Genomic DNA, 17,830 nt, shown 5'->3' with positions numbered 1-17,830 from the left:
GGTCATGTTGTGATTATCCGTTCATTATGTGACGGGTCATTTTACGAGGGGAGGAGTGTGCTGTGTCACGTGATTGGGTTTTCGTATATCATGCCTCACCCGCTAGGGGTGGGAAGAGTGTGCTTCTGGTCGCGCAATAAAGCGGAGTAGATGGTGGCCCGCGTGCTTCTTGCGTCCCACCGCACCTGGTACACTCTAGAAATCAACTTTAATAACACACACGATACAACGTGCCCGGCGAGGCCAAACCTTCCACGATACTGCACCCCTGCACGGTAACCCCGTGCACCACGCTCGCACGACGGATTAAACCACGTACTCGACTGGCGCAGATTTGGATATTGGGCCATCTCAAAAATTTTGATGACAGTGGAAAATGGCTGCCAGAGCCATCAGCGGCTGAATTTGAGATGGCCCAATATCCAAATCTGTTCATAATATGATAGGCGACTCGTGTGCCAAATGTGGTGCTTTCCTCACAAAATGCACAATTGTAATGATAAGTTGCCCCACTATACCCAGTAAACTTTTGTTTTTTAGGGCTCTTTCCTTATTTTATTACCTTTTTCCTTTTAATGTTTCCTTTTTGGACGCTCTTAACAGTTTATGAAACCAGAATAAGTTTTGAGGTGTATTATGTATTTAATATTGGCTCGGCAGGCTGCACGTTGTATATTTTAATTGAATTATGTAAGTTAATTTAAAAAAAATCTGCTATGGATTATACCATTTACCTTGAATGATCGGATCACACCAATAGATATGTATTTAAAAAAAAACAAAAATCAACAATAAAATAAGAAACCTCAAGGTATTTAATTATCAGCCAATAGTATTGAGCCATCGCTCAGGTTTGGGTTCCATCATGGCGGCCTCCGTGAAAACAGCACGCTGTCCTCTGTTAAAACGAAACAAGCGTCCGAGAAAGGGCGCGAATTTCTCTGGAGCCGTTCCTCGACTCAGCCCCGCCGCTCATCAAGGTACAAGTCCTGTGGTGGACGATGTTTCTCGGGGTTTCGTGCAGCGACTGGCGGCGAATGAGCCGCGTACGAGGCGACGAGCGCTGGCTTCTCTTCGCAAGTTTTTGAGGGTCAAGTCTGCGGCTGAAGGTGTGTAACATTGTTTGATTCGGTTTTTCACTTGTTTTGGTAAATTGTATTAAAACACCTCAGGCCTTTGGGGAAGATATATATATATATATATATATATATATATATTTATTTTATATACTGTATATATATTTATTTATTTTATATACTGTATATATATATTTATTTATTTTATATACTGTATATATATATATTTATTTATAAACTGTATATGTGTATATATATATATATATATATTTATTTATTTATTTTATATACTGTATATATATATTTATTTATTTTATATACTGTATATATATATTTATTTATAAAATGTATATGTGTATATATATATATATATTTATTTATTTTATATACTGTATATATATTTATTTATAAACTGTATATGTGTATATATATATATTGTACTGTATATGTATACATATTTGTGAAGATCTCTCTATACTGTGTGTGTGTGTATGTGTATGTGTATATGTATATGTATATGTATATGTATATGTATATGTATATATTCTGGGATGGTACTGATCAACAAAAATGGATGTAAAGGTCAATTCCGGATACATCAACACTTTGGAGGTACACAATGGTGGAGCAATGTTGACAGGGCTTGATGACAGCTGTTCACCACCATCTCGTGTCATCCCCCATGCACAACCATGCTTTCTACCCCCATTAATCCTCCTGAAGCCCACCTTGTTCCACGTTTGCAGTGATTGAGAGCTTCTGGTTGTATCTATTGTTCACCCTGTGTATCATCCCCATGCCATCATTTTTCCCCACATTCTTTATTTCTCTAAGTCTCCCTCTACTTTGCTCCTCAACCCTGCTGTTGATGTCCTCACCCCTCTTTCTACTGTTTATTTTGCTCTGTTGCGTCCTGATCCGTTCTGTGTTCCCTCTTTCACGAGCCTCGTCTTTGTATACAAAAAACAACTAGAACTGCACCCTGTAGAGCGCATACCCCTGCCAGGCTGAGCATTTTGTTTTCTATGCCACTGATGGGCTCGGTCTGGATCCAGACCTGAACCAAAATCGAATCGGGTCATCCTTGTCACACACCCAACCTCTCCACCAAATTTCGTCCAAATATGCCCGTAACTTTTTTTTGAGTTATCCTGTTCACAGACAAAATTTAATGTTAACACACTTGTACAATAAAAGGAAGAGATTCAAATTGATCGTCGTGAAATTTAAGAAACCACAAATTGCATTTACTTAGGACAACTCGGCGAAATGGATTAGGGATCACTTTGGAGAAATGAAGAGGAACAGGATGGGCACCACTTAAAAAAAAAATACAAAAATAGAAAGTCATGAAAAGCAAACTAAAGTTTGCTTTGAACAACGATCTGACGGGGAGTGTGGAATTGAGGAATTTACTGGAGTATGATGACATCAAATTGCATTGAATAGAACAAAGGACCAGGTTGAGGGAGGCCTTCGTCCTGCAGTGGACCGAATAGGCTCGTCAAGTTGGATTATTGTACCGTGACTGCGAACGTCTCGTAACTGCATGTGAGGGTTTCGTACATGTCGTCCTGGTAACGTTTACAACGGTGAGAGCTCCATTGAAAAACCTTGAAATTCAACTAAAAATAACTTGAAAACCGAAAGACTAGCTCGGTGAACATGCTGATTTTTACTTATTTATTTTCTTGCATGTTTGGTCATAAAACTGAGCTGTTGGCAGAATAACAAAACAAAAAAAACAATAAAACATACAAGCTGACTAATATATCTTGCAAAAACTTCGTTTTGGCAAGATAAAAATCACAATCACATTGCAGTGGAAGGAATAGACAGATCAAACACTTTACTCCTTAAAAGAGTTTGCACGCAATTCACACTTTCACTCAACACGTGGTCATTTCACAAAACTTGGAAAAAATAATTGAAATTGAAATTACCTTTCCACTGCTACAGGTAAACTGTGACATTGATGTGAATCACTGTGTTCAGCAAATAAACATGTACCGTATTTTCCACATGGTTGTCGATGTTTTAGCTTTTACCTTGCTGAGTGATCGTCTGGGTACTTTTAGCGGTTTATATTTTGCCGTTCACGCTAACATTCACTTTAACCCGCCATTCATTGCATTGAAGTAATTTCACTGGTTATTAACCCTCCAACTGGAAAGCCATATACATATACGTATATATTGTTACGAATTCTGGCCCGCCTGGCGTGCGATCGGCCACGTAACTCTAATCGTGACCGTGTCACCCACCGGTCGAACAATTCAGTCGTGACCCTCCTGGAACTACTGCCAGGAGCATGTCACGGGTGGGGTTTAACCTCACCACAACCCAGTCCGCATTCCACCTGCGTGAAATAGGGTGAATCGCCAAATGTCGATATACCTAAATACCAGCCCGGGTAACCTACCAAGGGGTTGCACCACGCCGCTGGTTGGCTTAGGACACGAACCACTTGAGCGGTTCGTTCCGTACTACAGGGATAACCGAGCGGTGTTATCACCGACCTCGACGGTTCAGATTACTTTACCCGGGTGTTCAAACCCTCACTAATTATTCCACGAGGTAAGGTGGCACTTTCAATAAAGGAAAGGACGCAACGACGGAACAGTTCGACCAGCATGTTTATTATTTACACACACGTAAGGCAGTCATGCAATATGTACAGCAAGAAAACAATACAACCGAATAAAGCAGGGAATTCTGTACAACACAGTCACTTAAACAGGTTCTACTTACAGACGGCGCCACACCATGCAAGCAAAAGTAAAAAGAAAAGGAAGGACCTCCCTTTCATGGCCGTCCAGTCCCCCTCCCACGAGTCAGCGGGGCCGCGCCCAGCTCCGACCTCCCACGCGGCCGGCGAACCCTCTCCGGCACCCCTCGTCCGGACACGCAGGTCCACCACAGGCCGCACTGCGGCGCCTCGCGTCCGCGTCTCCACCAGCAGGCCGCGCCGGGCCACAAGCGCGGGAACGAGCGAGGAGGAGGGGAGCGCGAGCCAAGAAGAGCGCATGAACCGTAAAGAGAGGAGGAGGCCCAATGTGAATCACCAAGAGAGAGAGCGAGCCTCGCGCGCGTTCCATCCTTTATAGCGTGGGGCTCCGCCCTTCGCCCCATCCCGTTTTCGGCTCCGCCTCCCTTCGAGAAGCTTCTCGAAAAGGGGCGTTCCCTCACTCCGACCTACTCACGCCCCGTGTCCCAATGGGGAGCGAGCTGCCCCGCCCCCTCCCCTTCACACCAAGCGCGGGGAAAACAGGCGGGAAAACCCCACGGGCTTCACAAGAGCTTTTGTTCTACCAATCCTTCTCAGGCGGTTTCCAACGCGGAAACCGTCTTACCGTGGTCTGCAGAGGATGGCGTTCGTAAGCGGGCGTAGTGGCGAAGATGGTAGTGATTGTTGTGGGGGTGGTGTGGGCGTTGTGGCGTAGTTGGTGGCGGTTGTTGTTTGCATGGAGGTTTGTTGCAATGGTGGCTCAAAATAACGATAGATAAAGAAAAACCCTATCTCAAAGAGTCGCAGCCCGGTGAACACGAAGAAAGCCCTTTAAACAACGGTGGGGGGCCTATCTGAACACTCACTTACTGGCATAGCGAATCTGAGTAACCTTTATGGTGTATTGCGAATTTCCACAGCCGTAACTATATATATATATATATATATATATATATATATATATATATATATATATATATATGTATTTATATATATATATATATATATATATATATATATATATATATATATATATATATATATATATATATATATATATATATTATTACGAATTTCGCCCGCCCGGCATGCGATTGGCCACGTAACTCAAATCGCGATGCGTTGCCCACCGGAATGGACAATTCAGTCGTGACCCTCCTGGAACTACCGCCAGGAGCCAGTCACGGGTGGGGGTTTAACCTCACCACAACCCAGTCCGCATTCTACCCGCGCGAAATAGGGTGAATCGCCGAATGTCGATATCCCGAAGTACCCGCGCGGGTAGCGTACCAAGGAGTTGTACCACGCCGCAGGTCGACTTCGGACACGAACCGCTTCAGCGGCTCGTTCCGAGCAGAGTTATCGTCGACCTCGACGGTTCAGATTATTGGGTGTCTACACCCACTACCAATCCCTTACGTGATGCAAGATGGAACTTTCAAACAAAGGAAAGGACGCAACGAAACGGGAAGCAGTTCAACAAGCAAGCACTTTTATCTCACACACACACACACACACACACACGGCAAGCACGTATTCACAGTTATACAAAAATGCACATATAACAGTCAAAGCAAGAACAATACGCAGAGTTACTTCCGAATACAGCAATGTACAAGCACTTATACAGGTTTACTTAACAGACTGGTGCCACACACACACATTTACACCAAAAGCAAAGAAAATACAAGCCACCCTCACAGGCAAGGAGGCAGACAGGTCCGTGGACCAAATGAACGTGGGACCTGGGTGATCGGCCAGGTCCACGAGACCGAAGGGGTCTTACCCGCGCCCTCGTGGCGCGATGGCGGGCTAGCCGCAATGTCTGTGTAACGCACCTGACTCCGTGCCCCTGGTATGGTCGGTGAGCTCCTCCAGGCGTGCGTTGTGCAGGTACGTGTTGGTCGGTCGACACCACGGTTGGGTTGGGGAACGGACAGGGTTACCCGCGCTATCTCAGCGCGGATGGGGGTGGAATTGTTGATGCTCGGGGTCGGGAGAGGGGAATGGCGGACGCTCCTTCCTGCTAGCGGGGTCTCGGGACCGCACCGACTCCGGCGAACCCTCGCCCGAGTTCTCTTCTGCGTTCCTGCTCCACGCCGCGACTCGTCCCTCGACTTCAACTCCGAGCTCCGTCCCCTTCGCCGTCCAATCCCCGCAACGACAACCTCTCAAACTCCACGACTTCCGACTCGCGCCACTTTCTGCACCCCTTTCTGCACACACGAGCTGCGTTGTGCTCACGTCTTTATAGACTGGGGGAGGAGCTTGTATGCAGATTCGTGGATCAAAATTCGCTTGGAGGCGGGGCCACGCCACCCGGCGTTCAGCCATTGGTCGGGCAAAAAGGGGGGTGAGCCTCTTCTGATCCGTTTTCCTCTCCAAAAAGGAACGCATTCACAGCGGGTTCGGAGGTGGGGCCATGCCACCCGATGCTCAGTCATTGGATGGAAGAAAAGGGGCGTGAAGCCTTCCTGATCCGTTTTCCTCTCCTAAAAGGATCCATGTGCACACGTGGCTTGATGCGCTCGGAAAGAATCACGGAACGGGCCCTGGACAGCACGACGTTCGGTGTTGACTGGTGGTGGTTGATGGTTGTGGAAGGAGAAAGGCGAAGGTGGTGTGGGGTTTGCTGTGGTGGTTGGTGGGTGTCATTTGGGGATGGTGGTGAAGCGATGTTTGCGGGATGGAGTTGTGGAGGTAAAGAGGCGAAGGTGGTGGTGTTTGAGTTGTTGGCGGCTTAACAGTCCAAAATTACGATAGAGAAAGAAAAATGGCTAACTCAAAGCGTCGCAGCCTGGATGAATCGCACATATACTGCCTAAACAACAGGTGTGGACTAACAACACATGAACTTAGCGTCATAACTGATCTAAGGACCCTTTATGGTGTATTGCGAATTTCCACAGCCGTAACAATATTATCATTATTATGGCCCAGTGTTGGTGTCGCTGAATTATCCAGTGAAATTACTTGTCTGGTTGGCCAGGAAATGTTCTTATTTTTGGGACAAATCTTTCCCAACCGCCTGGCCACGCTTGACGTTGCATTGAAGCTGGCAGGGATTTATGAATTTTTGAAGATGCTGGCGATAACTCGCCTATTCTTTGTGAAAGACACCGGGATATATTTGACATCAAGCAGCCTGGTATTCAGTTTTGTCAAATAACTTAACTTGTCATCATATCATTTGGATGGGGTGATATCAAGTTGATGTAACACACATTAATGACATTATTATCTCTGCCACCGAAGGTGACGGGAGGTTATGTTTTCACCCCCTTTCTGTTTGTTTATTTTTGTACAGGATATCTCAAAAAGTTGTGGACAGGTTGGGTGTGTGACAAGGACGAACTCATTAGATTTTGGTGAAGATCCGGATCCAACCATTATAAGTTTTTTTTTTTTTTCAGGGATTCTTCACCATTGAGAGATAGGGCTAAACCAATATATATAGCATATCTCAAAGTTGTGGATGGATTCGGCCAAAACTTGGTGCACATGTCGGTTACCTTTGTACGAGGAGTATATTTCACTGCACCATTGGTAACCATGCTGATGTGCACAGATTTTGTTTACATACTTTCTGACCAGTTGTTTGAACCTTAATTGGCATCTACTATTGAAACCTCACATGATGGATTCAACTCTTTCATGTGAGTCGAGTCTGCCTATTGTTGAGCTGCATGAATGAGCTTGGTGAATATGGAAATTGAGCTGACAGAATGGCCGAGAGGTACGCACACTCGCATCTGAGCCGTCGATAATGGGTATGAATCTTGGCTCAACTACAAACTATCATCTTGGTGTCTCGCAGGCAGAGAGAGAGGCATCAATGTGTTTGCCGAGGGACGTCAAACTGGGTGTCGTGTCTGCTTGCATTCGTTGATGGATGTTAAAGGTCCCTCGGTAACCATCACCAGCACCCTGAACAAATTCTTAATTCCTGCCCTAACCTACAGGGGGCATTGTATCAACACAGCCACGCCATCGGCCAATGATGCTATTCGCAGCCTTGTGCTGCATACGGAAGAAGAAGAGGAATATGGAATCTTTCATTCCAGAATGTAGTGACATTTAGTAATTTTGATGGGCCTTATTGCAGCCGAAGTGCAGTCAGTGATTTGTATATATCTTTTTATTTTATTTTTTTTCTCAGCACTTCCAAGCTCCCAGCAGCTGTTCTTGTGGAAGGGCCTGTTCTATGCACTCTGGCAGCAAGATAAGCCTCTGCTCCAGGTATAGCCATAGACTACAGCTTTGGTTTTGTTGCTACATTTTGAGTAGATCATGTCTAATTTTTGCTGCCTTTTCTTCCCTCATCCTTTCACACCTCTTATCCTCATGATCACAACTTTTAGGAGGAACTCATTGTTTCCATTTGTTCCCTCCTTCATGAGCTGCAGACCGAGACGACGCGTAAGTAAAAAGGTGCTCTAGAAACACAGTAATGTGCAGGTCATCTGATTGCAGAAATCATGCCTTTTCTTAGTTTATTATTACATCCAAAAATTCCCAGATTACGGTTGGCCATCCCCATTGTCAAAAAGACAGTGCAAGAAATGACTTGCTACATCTGACAGTATTTATATTTTGGATGTCTAATTTGTGTACTTGATCATTAAATGTCCATCAGTGTACGCTTTTAATTTTATTAGTTTTCTTGAACTATTTTTCACTTTACTTGCATTTGCAATTCTATCAGCATTGTAAGTGGTAAAATAATTATTATGCAAATCCCTTTGCTTGATTTAAAACTGTATCTTTTGTTCGTGAATGGTTTTTAAAAAGAATTTTTTTTTTTTTTGGCAGTTTTATTATTTCATCATGGCAATTGATTAATTCATGCCGAAGTTGCTTGTTGTCGTCCCATTCACCTCAGAACTTGAGTTTACCGAAGCTTGTTGGCTTACCGTGAAGAGAGAGTGGAATGGAATTGATCATTTTCGTTTGGATAAATTTTATTTGGTAAGAAGGATCTTTTCCTACTTGCATTATGTGACTCTCCACAGCAGTCCTTTTCTAATTGGAGTTTGTTTTTTTTTTGTTTGCTTTCGTAACAGCTTGTGCGAACTTTTTTGGCCCAGACCTTTGTTCTTCTGAGAAGGACGGGGTGGGATAAGCGGTGAGTGCCACAAGACCCGAAGGTTCCCCAACTTGATCGATTCAAAGTCGACAGGCAGATTAATTGCCAAACTTGAGTTTACTTCCAAGTCAAAGCAATAACTCTTAACTGACTGTTCTTTCTCTCTATACTAATTTTAGATATACTGCATATGAAGTTGTATTGTCTGTCTTTGTCCATCAATAGAATCTGCCTCACTGAGAGCAACTCCATCATCCTGCATACCAATGGAAATGCAAGAAAACATTTTCAAACCCGCAGGGTGGGGGAACCCAATTCTCTCGATGTAAATGTGTATCGTATATCGCCACCCAGTGGTCGGAAGTATTACAAATCGTCGTCTTGTATCAAAACTCAAAATTCCTGCGTGTGTGCATGCGTACACCCCTCTCTTTAATTTAACTTCCTCGGCTTTGTGTGTGCTAGTAATACCTCACCATATGCTTGGCCAATGTGTTCCGCACCAGTGTTTCAAAACAACCGGTCTGGACATGCTCGAATCCATGATTCTTCCTTGACTGTCTGGAAGAGCTTTAATTATATTTCCCCTTTAAAGTTTAGAGAGGGGAAAAAAATCGGTTTGTATTAAACTAGAAGGGCACTTGGTAGAGCGCATACCTCCGCCACGCAATGCTTGATCGAGTAGAACATATCGGGCCCAATAAATTTTTGAAATATCGTGCAGTGCATCGTTTTTGACCTGATCCATCAATGATGAAGAATCGCTTTAAAAATTTGTTTCGGATCTGGATTCTGTTCTTCACCAAAATCTAATCAATTCGTCCTTGTCGCACACCCAACCTGTCCAGAAAATTCCACCCGAATCCGTTCATAACTTTTAGAGATATCCTGCTCACGGACAAATGGGTGAAAACCATACAACTATTAACATCGTACTGCATCATTTTATGCTTGACAGGCAAGAATGTTTTTGATAGTATGGTGAAAAAATAGTTGAGAAGATGAAATTTTGATTGTGACCAATCCATCAGTTGGCTTTCTCAAATAATACTTGCTGTTTTTTTTTTTGTTTTTTTTGTTATCTCTCTACAGGCTTATCACCCGCTTCCTCTCCCCCCTTTCACTCATCGTCTTGGGAATGGAAAGAGGTGAGGGAAAGTCGAGCTTCAAATGCAAAAAAGAGCAAGGGCCGAGTGCCATAGAAGAAGCGGCAAAATCCAGGGAAGGTCTCAGAGCTGTGAAGGAGTATTCCAATGGACTGCGGTTCCATGTCGCTGAAATTTTCATGAAAGAGTTGAATCGGGCTGCCAGGAATGTGAGTACAGCATTAGGGACTTGTGCATACGCCCTGTATATTGCTCATTAAAATCGCCAAATAGGTACCTGGTTGATGTCATGATCTGAATGCGTACATAAATTGCAATGCAAGCAAACTCGCTTTCATCGGGCCAGAGGTCAGGCCAGATTAGATGTGTGACTTGCTACAGGTACCATGTAAACCTGTACTAACCTGTTTCATCGTCGGGTTGTCAGTGACTAAACCGTCTTCCCTACCAGGTTTCTTGGTGAGGAGAGAGTATGATATGGGCACCCAGCAGGATTAAAAAACAAAACCTGTCAAATGGTGGAGGAACTCTTTGTGAGCCAATGGCCATCCATATCTAGTGCCCAACTGTCTGTGGACGTCAGTCTGGAACTGTGAACCACAAAAGCACCAAGTTCTTTGACTTTGCAAGAAGTCATGGACTTCGGGTGGCTGGTTCATGGTTTCAGTACCCACAGGCTCATCGTTGAACTTTGTTTTCCAATGCTGGTGGTGTGGTAAAGGAGATTCACCATGTGCTCGTTGATGGTCACTGGAGGATGATCCATAACTGCAGGTTCTACCGGAATGCTCAGTTCCTCAATACCAACCACAGGCTTGTGGTAGCAACTCTGAAGTTGTAGCTTAAATCCGGGAGAGTGCCATCCCAGCTGGGCTGGATCTTGGCAATCTCAAGGATGAGAGGATAGTTGAGGAGTTTGCAAACAGGTTGAGTGGGGATTTGGGGGGTCTGGGTGCTTTGAGGAATCTGAAGAGTTGTGGAGTGCCTTGAAGACGACCATCCTTGATGTTTCCGGTGGATGTCGTGGAACTTGCAATCGGGTGAAGAAGAATTTTGTCTCTCAAGGGACACTGGATACTATTGACCAGAGTCTCAAGGCCAGGCTTAATGGCAGAGCTGAGCTGTTCATGGAGTGGAGGCATAAAACTGTACATCCGCTGAGAGTGCTGAGGGTGGACAAGGAGGCCTGTGCGTGAGGAATCTGTGAGGGGGTAGAGCATCACCTTTGGTGAAGCGATTCTCATTCTGCTTGCAGAGGATTTCGTGCATTGCGTTCATCCAAGCCCATCCCTCAGTGAACTGCAGTTGGGGCGGAGGGTGGTGGGCTCTTGACAGAGGAGTTCTAAGTGAAGTCCTGCTGGCTTGGTCATTTTGAGCAGCCAGACCAGGTTTATCCACCAGCTGTTGTTGGATGTCATGGGTGTTGCAATCCCTATTGCTGACCCCCAAATCAACTTTGATTCACCTTCGTTTGTTGAAACACAGGCTGTGTTGAACCGGTTGAAATAGGTTAAAATTCCTGTGATCTGTGGCATCCATTCTCAAGGCTGGTGGAAATGCTGTACTCATGTCATTGCATACAGTTCTTTGCTCTGCCTGGAACACAGGCATCATCACAACTGACTGGACAAGGGGCCTTGTTATGCCTTTCTGGACAGGGAAGGGTGATTGCCAGGACTGCAACAACGACCGAGGGGTGACGCTGCTGTCAGTGCCGGGCAAGGTCTTTGCTCAGATATAATTATTGATGGGGTTCGCCACCATCTGTTTGAGCACCAGTGTCCAGTGCAGTTGGGCTTTACACCAAAGAGGTCAACGATTGACCGTATCCTTGCTCTTCAGGTCCTCACCGAATGCAGGCGAGAGTTTCGACAGGGGCTGCTTGCAGCTTATGTTGATCTCTGTAAAACATTTGATTGAGTGAATGAGGATGCCCTCTGGAGGATTCTTGGTTTTTGGGGGGTGCCACCAAAACTGATCAATCTGATGTCTGAACTATACTCTGGTACAGAGTGCTGTGAGATGTGGTGATATCATCTCTGACTTATTTCCAGTTGTTGCTGGAGTTCATCAGGGCTGTGTACTGGCCCCCACACTTTTCAGCCCTTGTATGGACTGCATCCTGGGGAGGATGTCGGAGAGATCATGCTTCGGTGCATCGTTTGGGAATATCAAGATCTCTGACTTTGATTTAGCAGATGATGCAGTCATCTTTGCGGAGACTGGATATCCTTTTGGGTGTCCCTTGAGGTGTTGAAAGAGTCGTCTGAGCCACTGGAATTACATGTTTCCTGGGTCAAAACTAGATACAGGCTTTCAGTGGCATCTTGTATGTACCTGTTTTTTGTGAGGATGTTGAGGTCATGGAGAGATTCACTTACCTTTGCAGTGATGTTCATGTCTCTGCTGGCTGTAAGCCAGAGGTCAGGAGACATCTGGGTCGGGCTTTGGGAGTCATGGAGTCATGGAGTCACTGGATCATGGGGTCTGGCACTGTTGGTTCCTGTGCAGGAGGGGTTTTCAGGTCCTTGGTGCTGCCAGTCTTGTTCTACACAGGTGAGTCTTGGACTCTGACCAGGGATCTGACATAGAGACGTCATTTCTTTGGTACCAGGTCTCTCCGAAGAATCCATGGCTATCGCTGGTCTGACTTTTTATCCAGCGAGCGGTTATTGAGACTCGCATGAGATTTGTTACCTGCATGGTCCGTGAGCATCAGCTGCGGCTGTACGGATATGTGGCTCGTTTTACTGATGCTGATCCTGCTCACCAGATTCTCTCAGTGAGGGAGCCTCGTGAGTGGAGGCCAATGGGTCGACCACGTGCCTCGTGGTTGCAGCAGGTTGATCAGCATCTCGAGATTGGGATGGGCCAGGCATCTCTGCCTTGGGGATGGCCAGACGGACACCCCTTAAGTACCGGTGGAAAGTGGATTTGGCGACGCTCTGCTCTGTCGCATTCTCCCATACCTGACCTGAATTTATGTACAAAACTATTGATTATGCTTTTTAACAGTTTGTTTTGATTTGGTGCTCTTGTTGTCATCGAGCTCCCTTTTTAATACGTTTTCATCTGCAGCTTCCTGAGGATGCTGTGCTGCTTTTCCTGAAGCCATTTGTGCATGTCCTGGCAACAACTGAAGAGTGAGTTCTTTCTCTTCCTCGTCCCTTTTCAATTTCACCCTCCTTTCTGTATGATTAATCTGCACTACTCTCTCATTTGATCACTTGTGTATGGCCTTGACCATCTCGCGTCATATAATTTTGGTCTCCAATATCCTCTCCTCTCATTTAACTGTTTCCTCTTCCTTGCACATAAATGTTTCTCTTCTCCCTGTGCTTTTGTACTTCTTGCACCATGTTATTTTTTTGGGGGTGCTTGGGGCCTGTTGTCTTGCAGAGATTTGTGGATGGATGTAGTATGTCAGACAGTGTTCAAAGACCTCCTGAAGGGCAGAGCATCCAAGTCCAAGCAGAGAAGAAATACCAAAAGAAGCAAGAATGTACAAGGTACCTCATGACTGTTTGGGGTGGTCGGGAGGGTGGGGGAGGGAGATGTCATGATGTTTGCAGACTATCATGATATAATGCTTCAACCATTTCCATACGTTGTTTGCTCTGCATAGTTTTTGCGCTCTGCTGTCATGCCTACAGTTGTTTAATTTTCTCGCAGTAAAAGAAAGTGTTGAAAGGGAAGAAAATGAAGAAATTGCAGATGATTCATTTGATGAAGATGTTGATTATGAGGGACATCAACTTCAGGTACAATTGTTGACAACTACACTCATTTATCCCTCTCCATGCTGTGGAACATTCCTAATCTGTCCCGTCTCACTGCTCATTTCAGTCCTTCAAAGCAGTAGCTCACACCCATCTTGTATTATGCCCTATCAATGTACCTGATGTTGGCTTAATTGCTTAGGTGGCAGACTTGGGATCCTGGAGTCATGAGTTAAAATCCCACTTGGCCATTACCAGATGGGGTTGACTCAGCCTGTCGTCCTTCCGAGGTCGGCAAAATGAGTACCAGCTTGCTGGGATGATTGAGCCATTCGAATATCCTGCGTCGGAGTGGCGACCTGTCCAGGATTGTGCCCAACAGCCCAGGAAACTGTTTCGGCAGCACCGACGCTCTGTGCAGTGTATTGTCCCGATGGATGGATGGAATATCCACTGTCTGACTGCACTCACATACATCTCCCTATTCTGATTGTGTTGATTTGTAAAGCCTTTGTCTACCTTTTCCCCTCTGTCCCGATGTTTTGATTTGAACCACCATTATTTTACCATTCTGCTCTTCCATGAACACTGACATTTGTTTCAATTTTTTTTTGAAAATTAACTCATCACCCGACCCCAAACTCTTTTTGACGAGACCGTTCAATATTCCTCAATCCTCTGTCCCATGTTTCCTGCATCAGGTTTCCTACTCTGAAGTATCTCAACTGCTGTTGCACTCTGCTGCCCAGCCTGAAGTACGCCAAAAAAACAGGAGGTGCATGTACAAATTAGCACAGAGGTACCTATTTTGCCCATCTACTAACCACAAACGTACCCACCATTGTCACACATCCATAAATCAGCCACTACTCTTATCACGTACAGACACCACACATAAGTTTTTCCACAAGCTTGTAGTTGTCTCTCTGGATTGATGGTATCTTGTGTTTGAGGTTTTTCTTGTCTTCGGCCAGACTACTTAATCCATTTTGATGTACTTATGCAGAGATAGATCAGGAATATCTATTTTATGTGACATTGATTTCAGAAATATTATTGATTCTGTTTGTGTAAATGTTGTTATCATACCCTGGCTCACATTGCATCCCTGTTCTTGCAGATTGTCATATCATCTCTTGGTGGCTTTTCACTCTAGATTTGCTAAAACAGAGGGATACTACATTTTGTCAAGGGTAGTATCAGTCTGTCAGAAGACGATTCAAACGATAGGTTTTATCAAGTGAAAGTTGACAGGCTTGCTGATCGATGTGGGAAACTTTGACCTGAAATATGTTTGACCTTAGGCACTAACCATGAATGTCAAGGGAAATCGCCACCAAAAATTAATCAGCTGAGCGCCAGACCATGAACTATATTCCCATGAAGTTTGAAGACTATCCGATCAAAATTACTCAAAAAAATAAGGGTTTCGTCGACTCCCCTGATTTGCGACAAAGTGACCTTGACCTTTGACCTTGACCTTCAAAATGTTGTGCACTGAAAGGGACCTCTATAGGCCTCTGATATGCGAAGTTACAAAAATTTCCAATGATACCTGTGCTCTGCAGAATTTTTTATACGTGATTACAGACAAAAAATAAAAATAAAAAAACATACAAGCTAACTAACATATCTTGCAAAAACTTCGTTTTGGCAAGATAAATAATTATAAACATGAAGAATGAATAACTAAGAAGCTTTCTTTTTTGCAGGTGTCTTATCAAAATTCATCTCGTATGAATCTTTTTTAATGGGTCACCTGTATTTTGACAATGGTTTAATTACATCAAGGTTTTAAGTGGAAGTGCACTTGTACATTCAATATGAGCATGCAATATCTCATCCTGTTAGTAACAGCTCTCTGTGTCTGGATTATTATCCCCACACTTTTATTAAAAAATAATAATAAAAAACCCCGGGCATCTTGTCATTGGCTCTTGTCTGTCTGTCATGCTGTCTTCTCCGAAACAATTCTGCATCACTTCACCAAACTTAGTCGTTATGATAACCACCTGGTACAAAGGTGCAAGAGCAGTATCATTTAGGTGGGGGCAAAAGGTGAAATATCAAAAAATGCAATTACTGGCACTTTTTTTTTTTTTGATCAATCTTCGTATATCCAATCGACATTGGGGGACACATGAAATGTATAACAATTTTTAATTTATTATTTTAGGATTTGACTTCTGCTTCATGCCCCAAGTTTGGTGAATTTTTGGGGACTTGGGATCACAGGGGTCAAAACAGAAAAAAAAAATTTTTTCTCATAAATTGATATTGGGTTATTCCTGGTGGAACTTTTTGCCATCTTTCAACTTTGCTTCAGGTGGGGAGTGTGGGGATTTGCGTTGGTGCTCCATTGACCGCTCGAGTTCAACTTTGCTTTCAGTGGGAATTTTGGGGATGAGCAATGACATGCCATTGACCTCACCCTCGTTTGTATATATGGGCAATTCCGCAGGTAGAGGGACATGACCCTAAAATTTCAATTTGTTTTTTTCCTTGATTTTTGTGTGTGATTTACGAAAGGACACATTGATGATTCAGGAAAAAATATTTTTCAGGGTATATTGATAGTTTTAGGTGGTGAATTCACCAATTTTGAACAAGAATTGTTCCAGATAAATTTTATCAGCAAAATCTCCATAATGGCAAAGAAGATATCTAGTCAAATTAAATGCCATTTTCTTACCAAAAATATTGAATTCATAGAGGCAGTGTAGTGCTTTCATGGATATATTAAGTAAAATCAACCTACATGTCTTCAAAATGCAAACATGTGTGCATTTCCCAACCCCTAGAAAGTCATGTAACGTTACTAACCGAAAAGTGAAATTATTTACCTCCAGAGTGTATAAAGTGTCTATGAATGATAATATTTCAATTTTTCCTGCTGTGTCCAATGACTAATTGAAATATATAAATAAGTATTACTTGTCATGATAGAAGTTAGAAATAACAGCAATCAAAATGTGTTACGTTACTAACCATGTAATGTTACTAACCAGCCTTTGTGTATTGTAACGTTACTAACCATGAAATAAGTGAATAAGACTCCAATAGACAGGTCCTGGTCAAGACAAAAGTGACAGTAAGACAACAGGGCAGTATGAAGACAGTGGGGGAGGGGGGAGGGGTAAATTGGGACATGGGAAGGGACCCGTTGATGGAATCGGTGGGTCAGCCAAGCGTTTTGTGTGGGACAAGGTGAGAACACGTAAACATACTGTAACTGATGCAAAGAATTTTGCAGAAGCTGCAAGTACCATGAAGAATGTGTCTGTTCGTGAGATTACTTCCAGTGAGATCGCAAAGAGGAACGAGAAGCTGAACCTTGATGTCATCTTCAGTGAAGCCAAGGCCATTACTGGCATAGCAAAGATGCACTTCTTCAAAGTGGTAAATGACGAGGTGGTAGCCTATGTCCTGAGCAGAGACAAGCACGATGAGGCAACCCAGAGCAGCAGTGAGACCATTGCAGCAGTGGGAGACTGGTTCATAGTTGAGTACGATGGAAAACAATTTCCAGGACAAGTTCTTGCTGTACGAGATGGAGAGTTCCAGGTGTCAGTAATGGCACATGTCGGGAAGTACTGGAAATGGCCTTCAACTCGGGATGCTATTTTCTACATGAGACACCAGATGATTGCCCCGTTGGATGCATCAGAAGTAGTGAACAATCGAGGCCATTTCAAATTTTCTGTCCCAATTTGAAATTATTGTACGGTGGTTTGTCAGGTGTAATTACATTTCAGGTACAGCGAACAGACTTTTGTTTTCACGTCAATGCAGAGATACGTTCAAAGTGGTCTAAAGAAAAAAAAAACATATCACATATCTCTAGACTTGAATAAACATGAATTCAAATACTATGATGTAAACTACTGTCACAATATCAAATGTTGCATTATGGCCATACACTGTACATAACACATACCGGTACATTAGTTTTTGCTCTTTGGTTTCTTTCCCCTATATGAAAGGTACTCTTGAATGAGGAACACATACAATATGTACTGTTTTGTTCAACTTGTGAATTCCAGTGAATCACGATGAACTGTGATCAGCATAGTTATGGATCTGTGGATATCACTTGACCCAGTCTTTAAAGTGGT

The 17,830-nt window shown here is 43.8% G+C and overlaps 1 protein-coding gene across 6 annotated transcripts in view; it reads left to right on the top strand.

Moving 5' to 3' along the window:
* The first annotated feature begins 823 nt into the window (after positions 1 to 823).
* The window catches only part of LOC147030148 (uncharacterized), a 66,358-nt gene continuing 49,351 nt past the window's right edge, over positions 824 to 17,830 (top strand). For all 6 annotated transcript variants that reach the window (XM_085873887.1, XM_085873885.1, XM_085873881.1 and 3 more), the window contains exons 1-10: positions 824 to 1,109; positions 7,964 to 8,043; positions 8,166 to 8,223; positions 8,687 to 8,772; positions 8,868 to 8,929; positions 9,983 to 10,205; positions 13,075 to 13,139; positions 13,396 to 13,505; positions 13,669 to 13,757; positions 14,417 to 14,514. In XM_085873887.1, coding sequence (XP_085730013.1) covers positions 866 to 1,109; positions 7,964 to 8,043; positions 8,166 to 8,223; positions 8,687 to 8,772; positions 8,868 to 8,929; positions 9,983 to 10,205; positions 13,075 to 13,139; positions 13,396 to 13,505; positions 13,669 to 13,757; positions 14,417 to 14,514 — 1,115 coding nt within the window. In that variant the 5' untranslated portion in view covers positions 824 to 865. The remainder of the gene's footprint in view (positions 1,110 to 7,963; positions 8,044 to 8,165; positions 8,224 to 8,686; positions 8,773 to 8,867; positions 8,930 to 9,982; positions 10,206 to 13,074; positions 13,140 to 13,395; positions 13,506 to 13,668; positions 13,758 to 14,416; positions 14,515 to 17,830) is intronic.

This window comes from Eptatretus burgeri, chromosome 3 (genome assembly GCF_056783735.1).
Source record: "Eptatretus burgeri isolate ZD-2024b chromosome 3, Ebu_testis_v1, whole genome shotgun sequence".
NCBI lineage: Eukaryota > Metazoa > Chordata > Myxini > Myxiniformes > Myxinidae > Eptatretus > Eptatretus burgeri.
The sequence above is the reverse complement of the archived record's forward strand: the minus strand, read 5'-3'. Positions and strand labels throughout refer to the sequence as shown.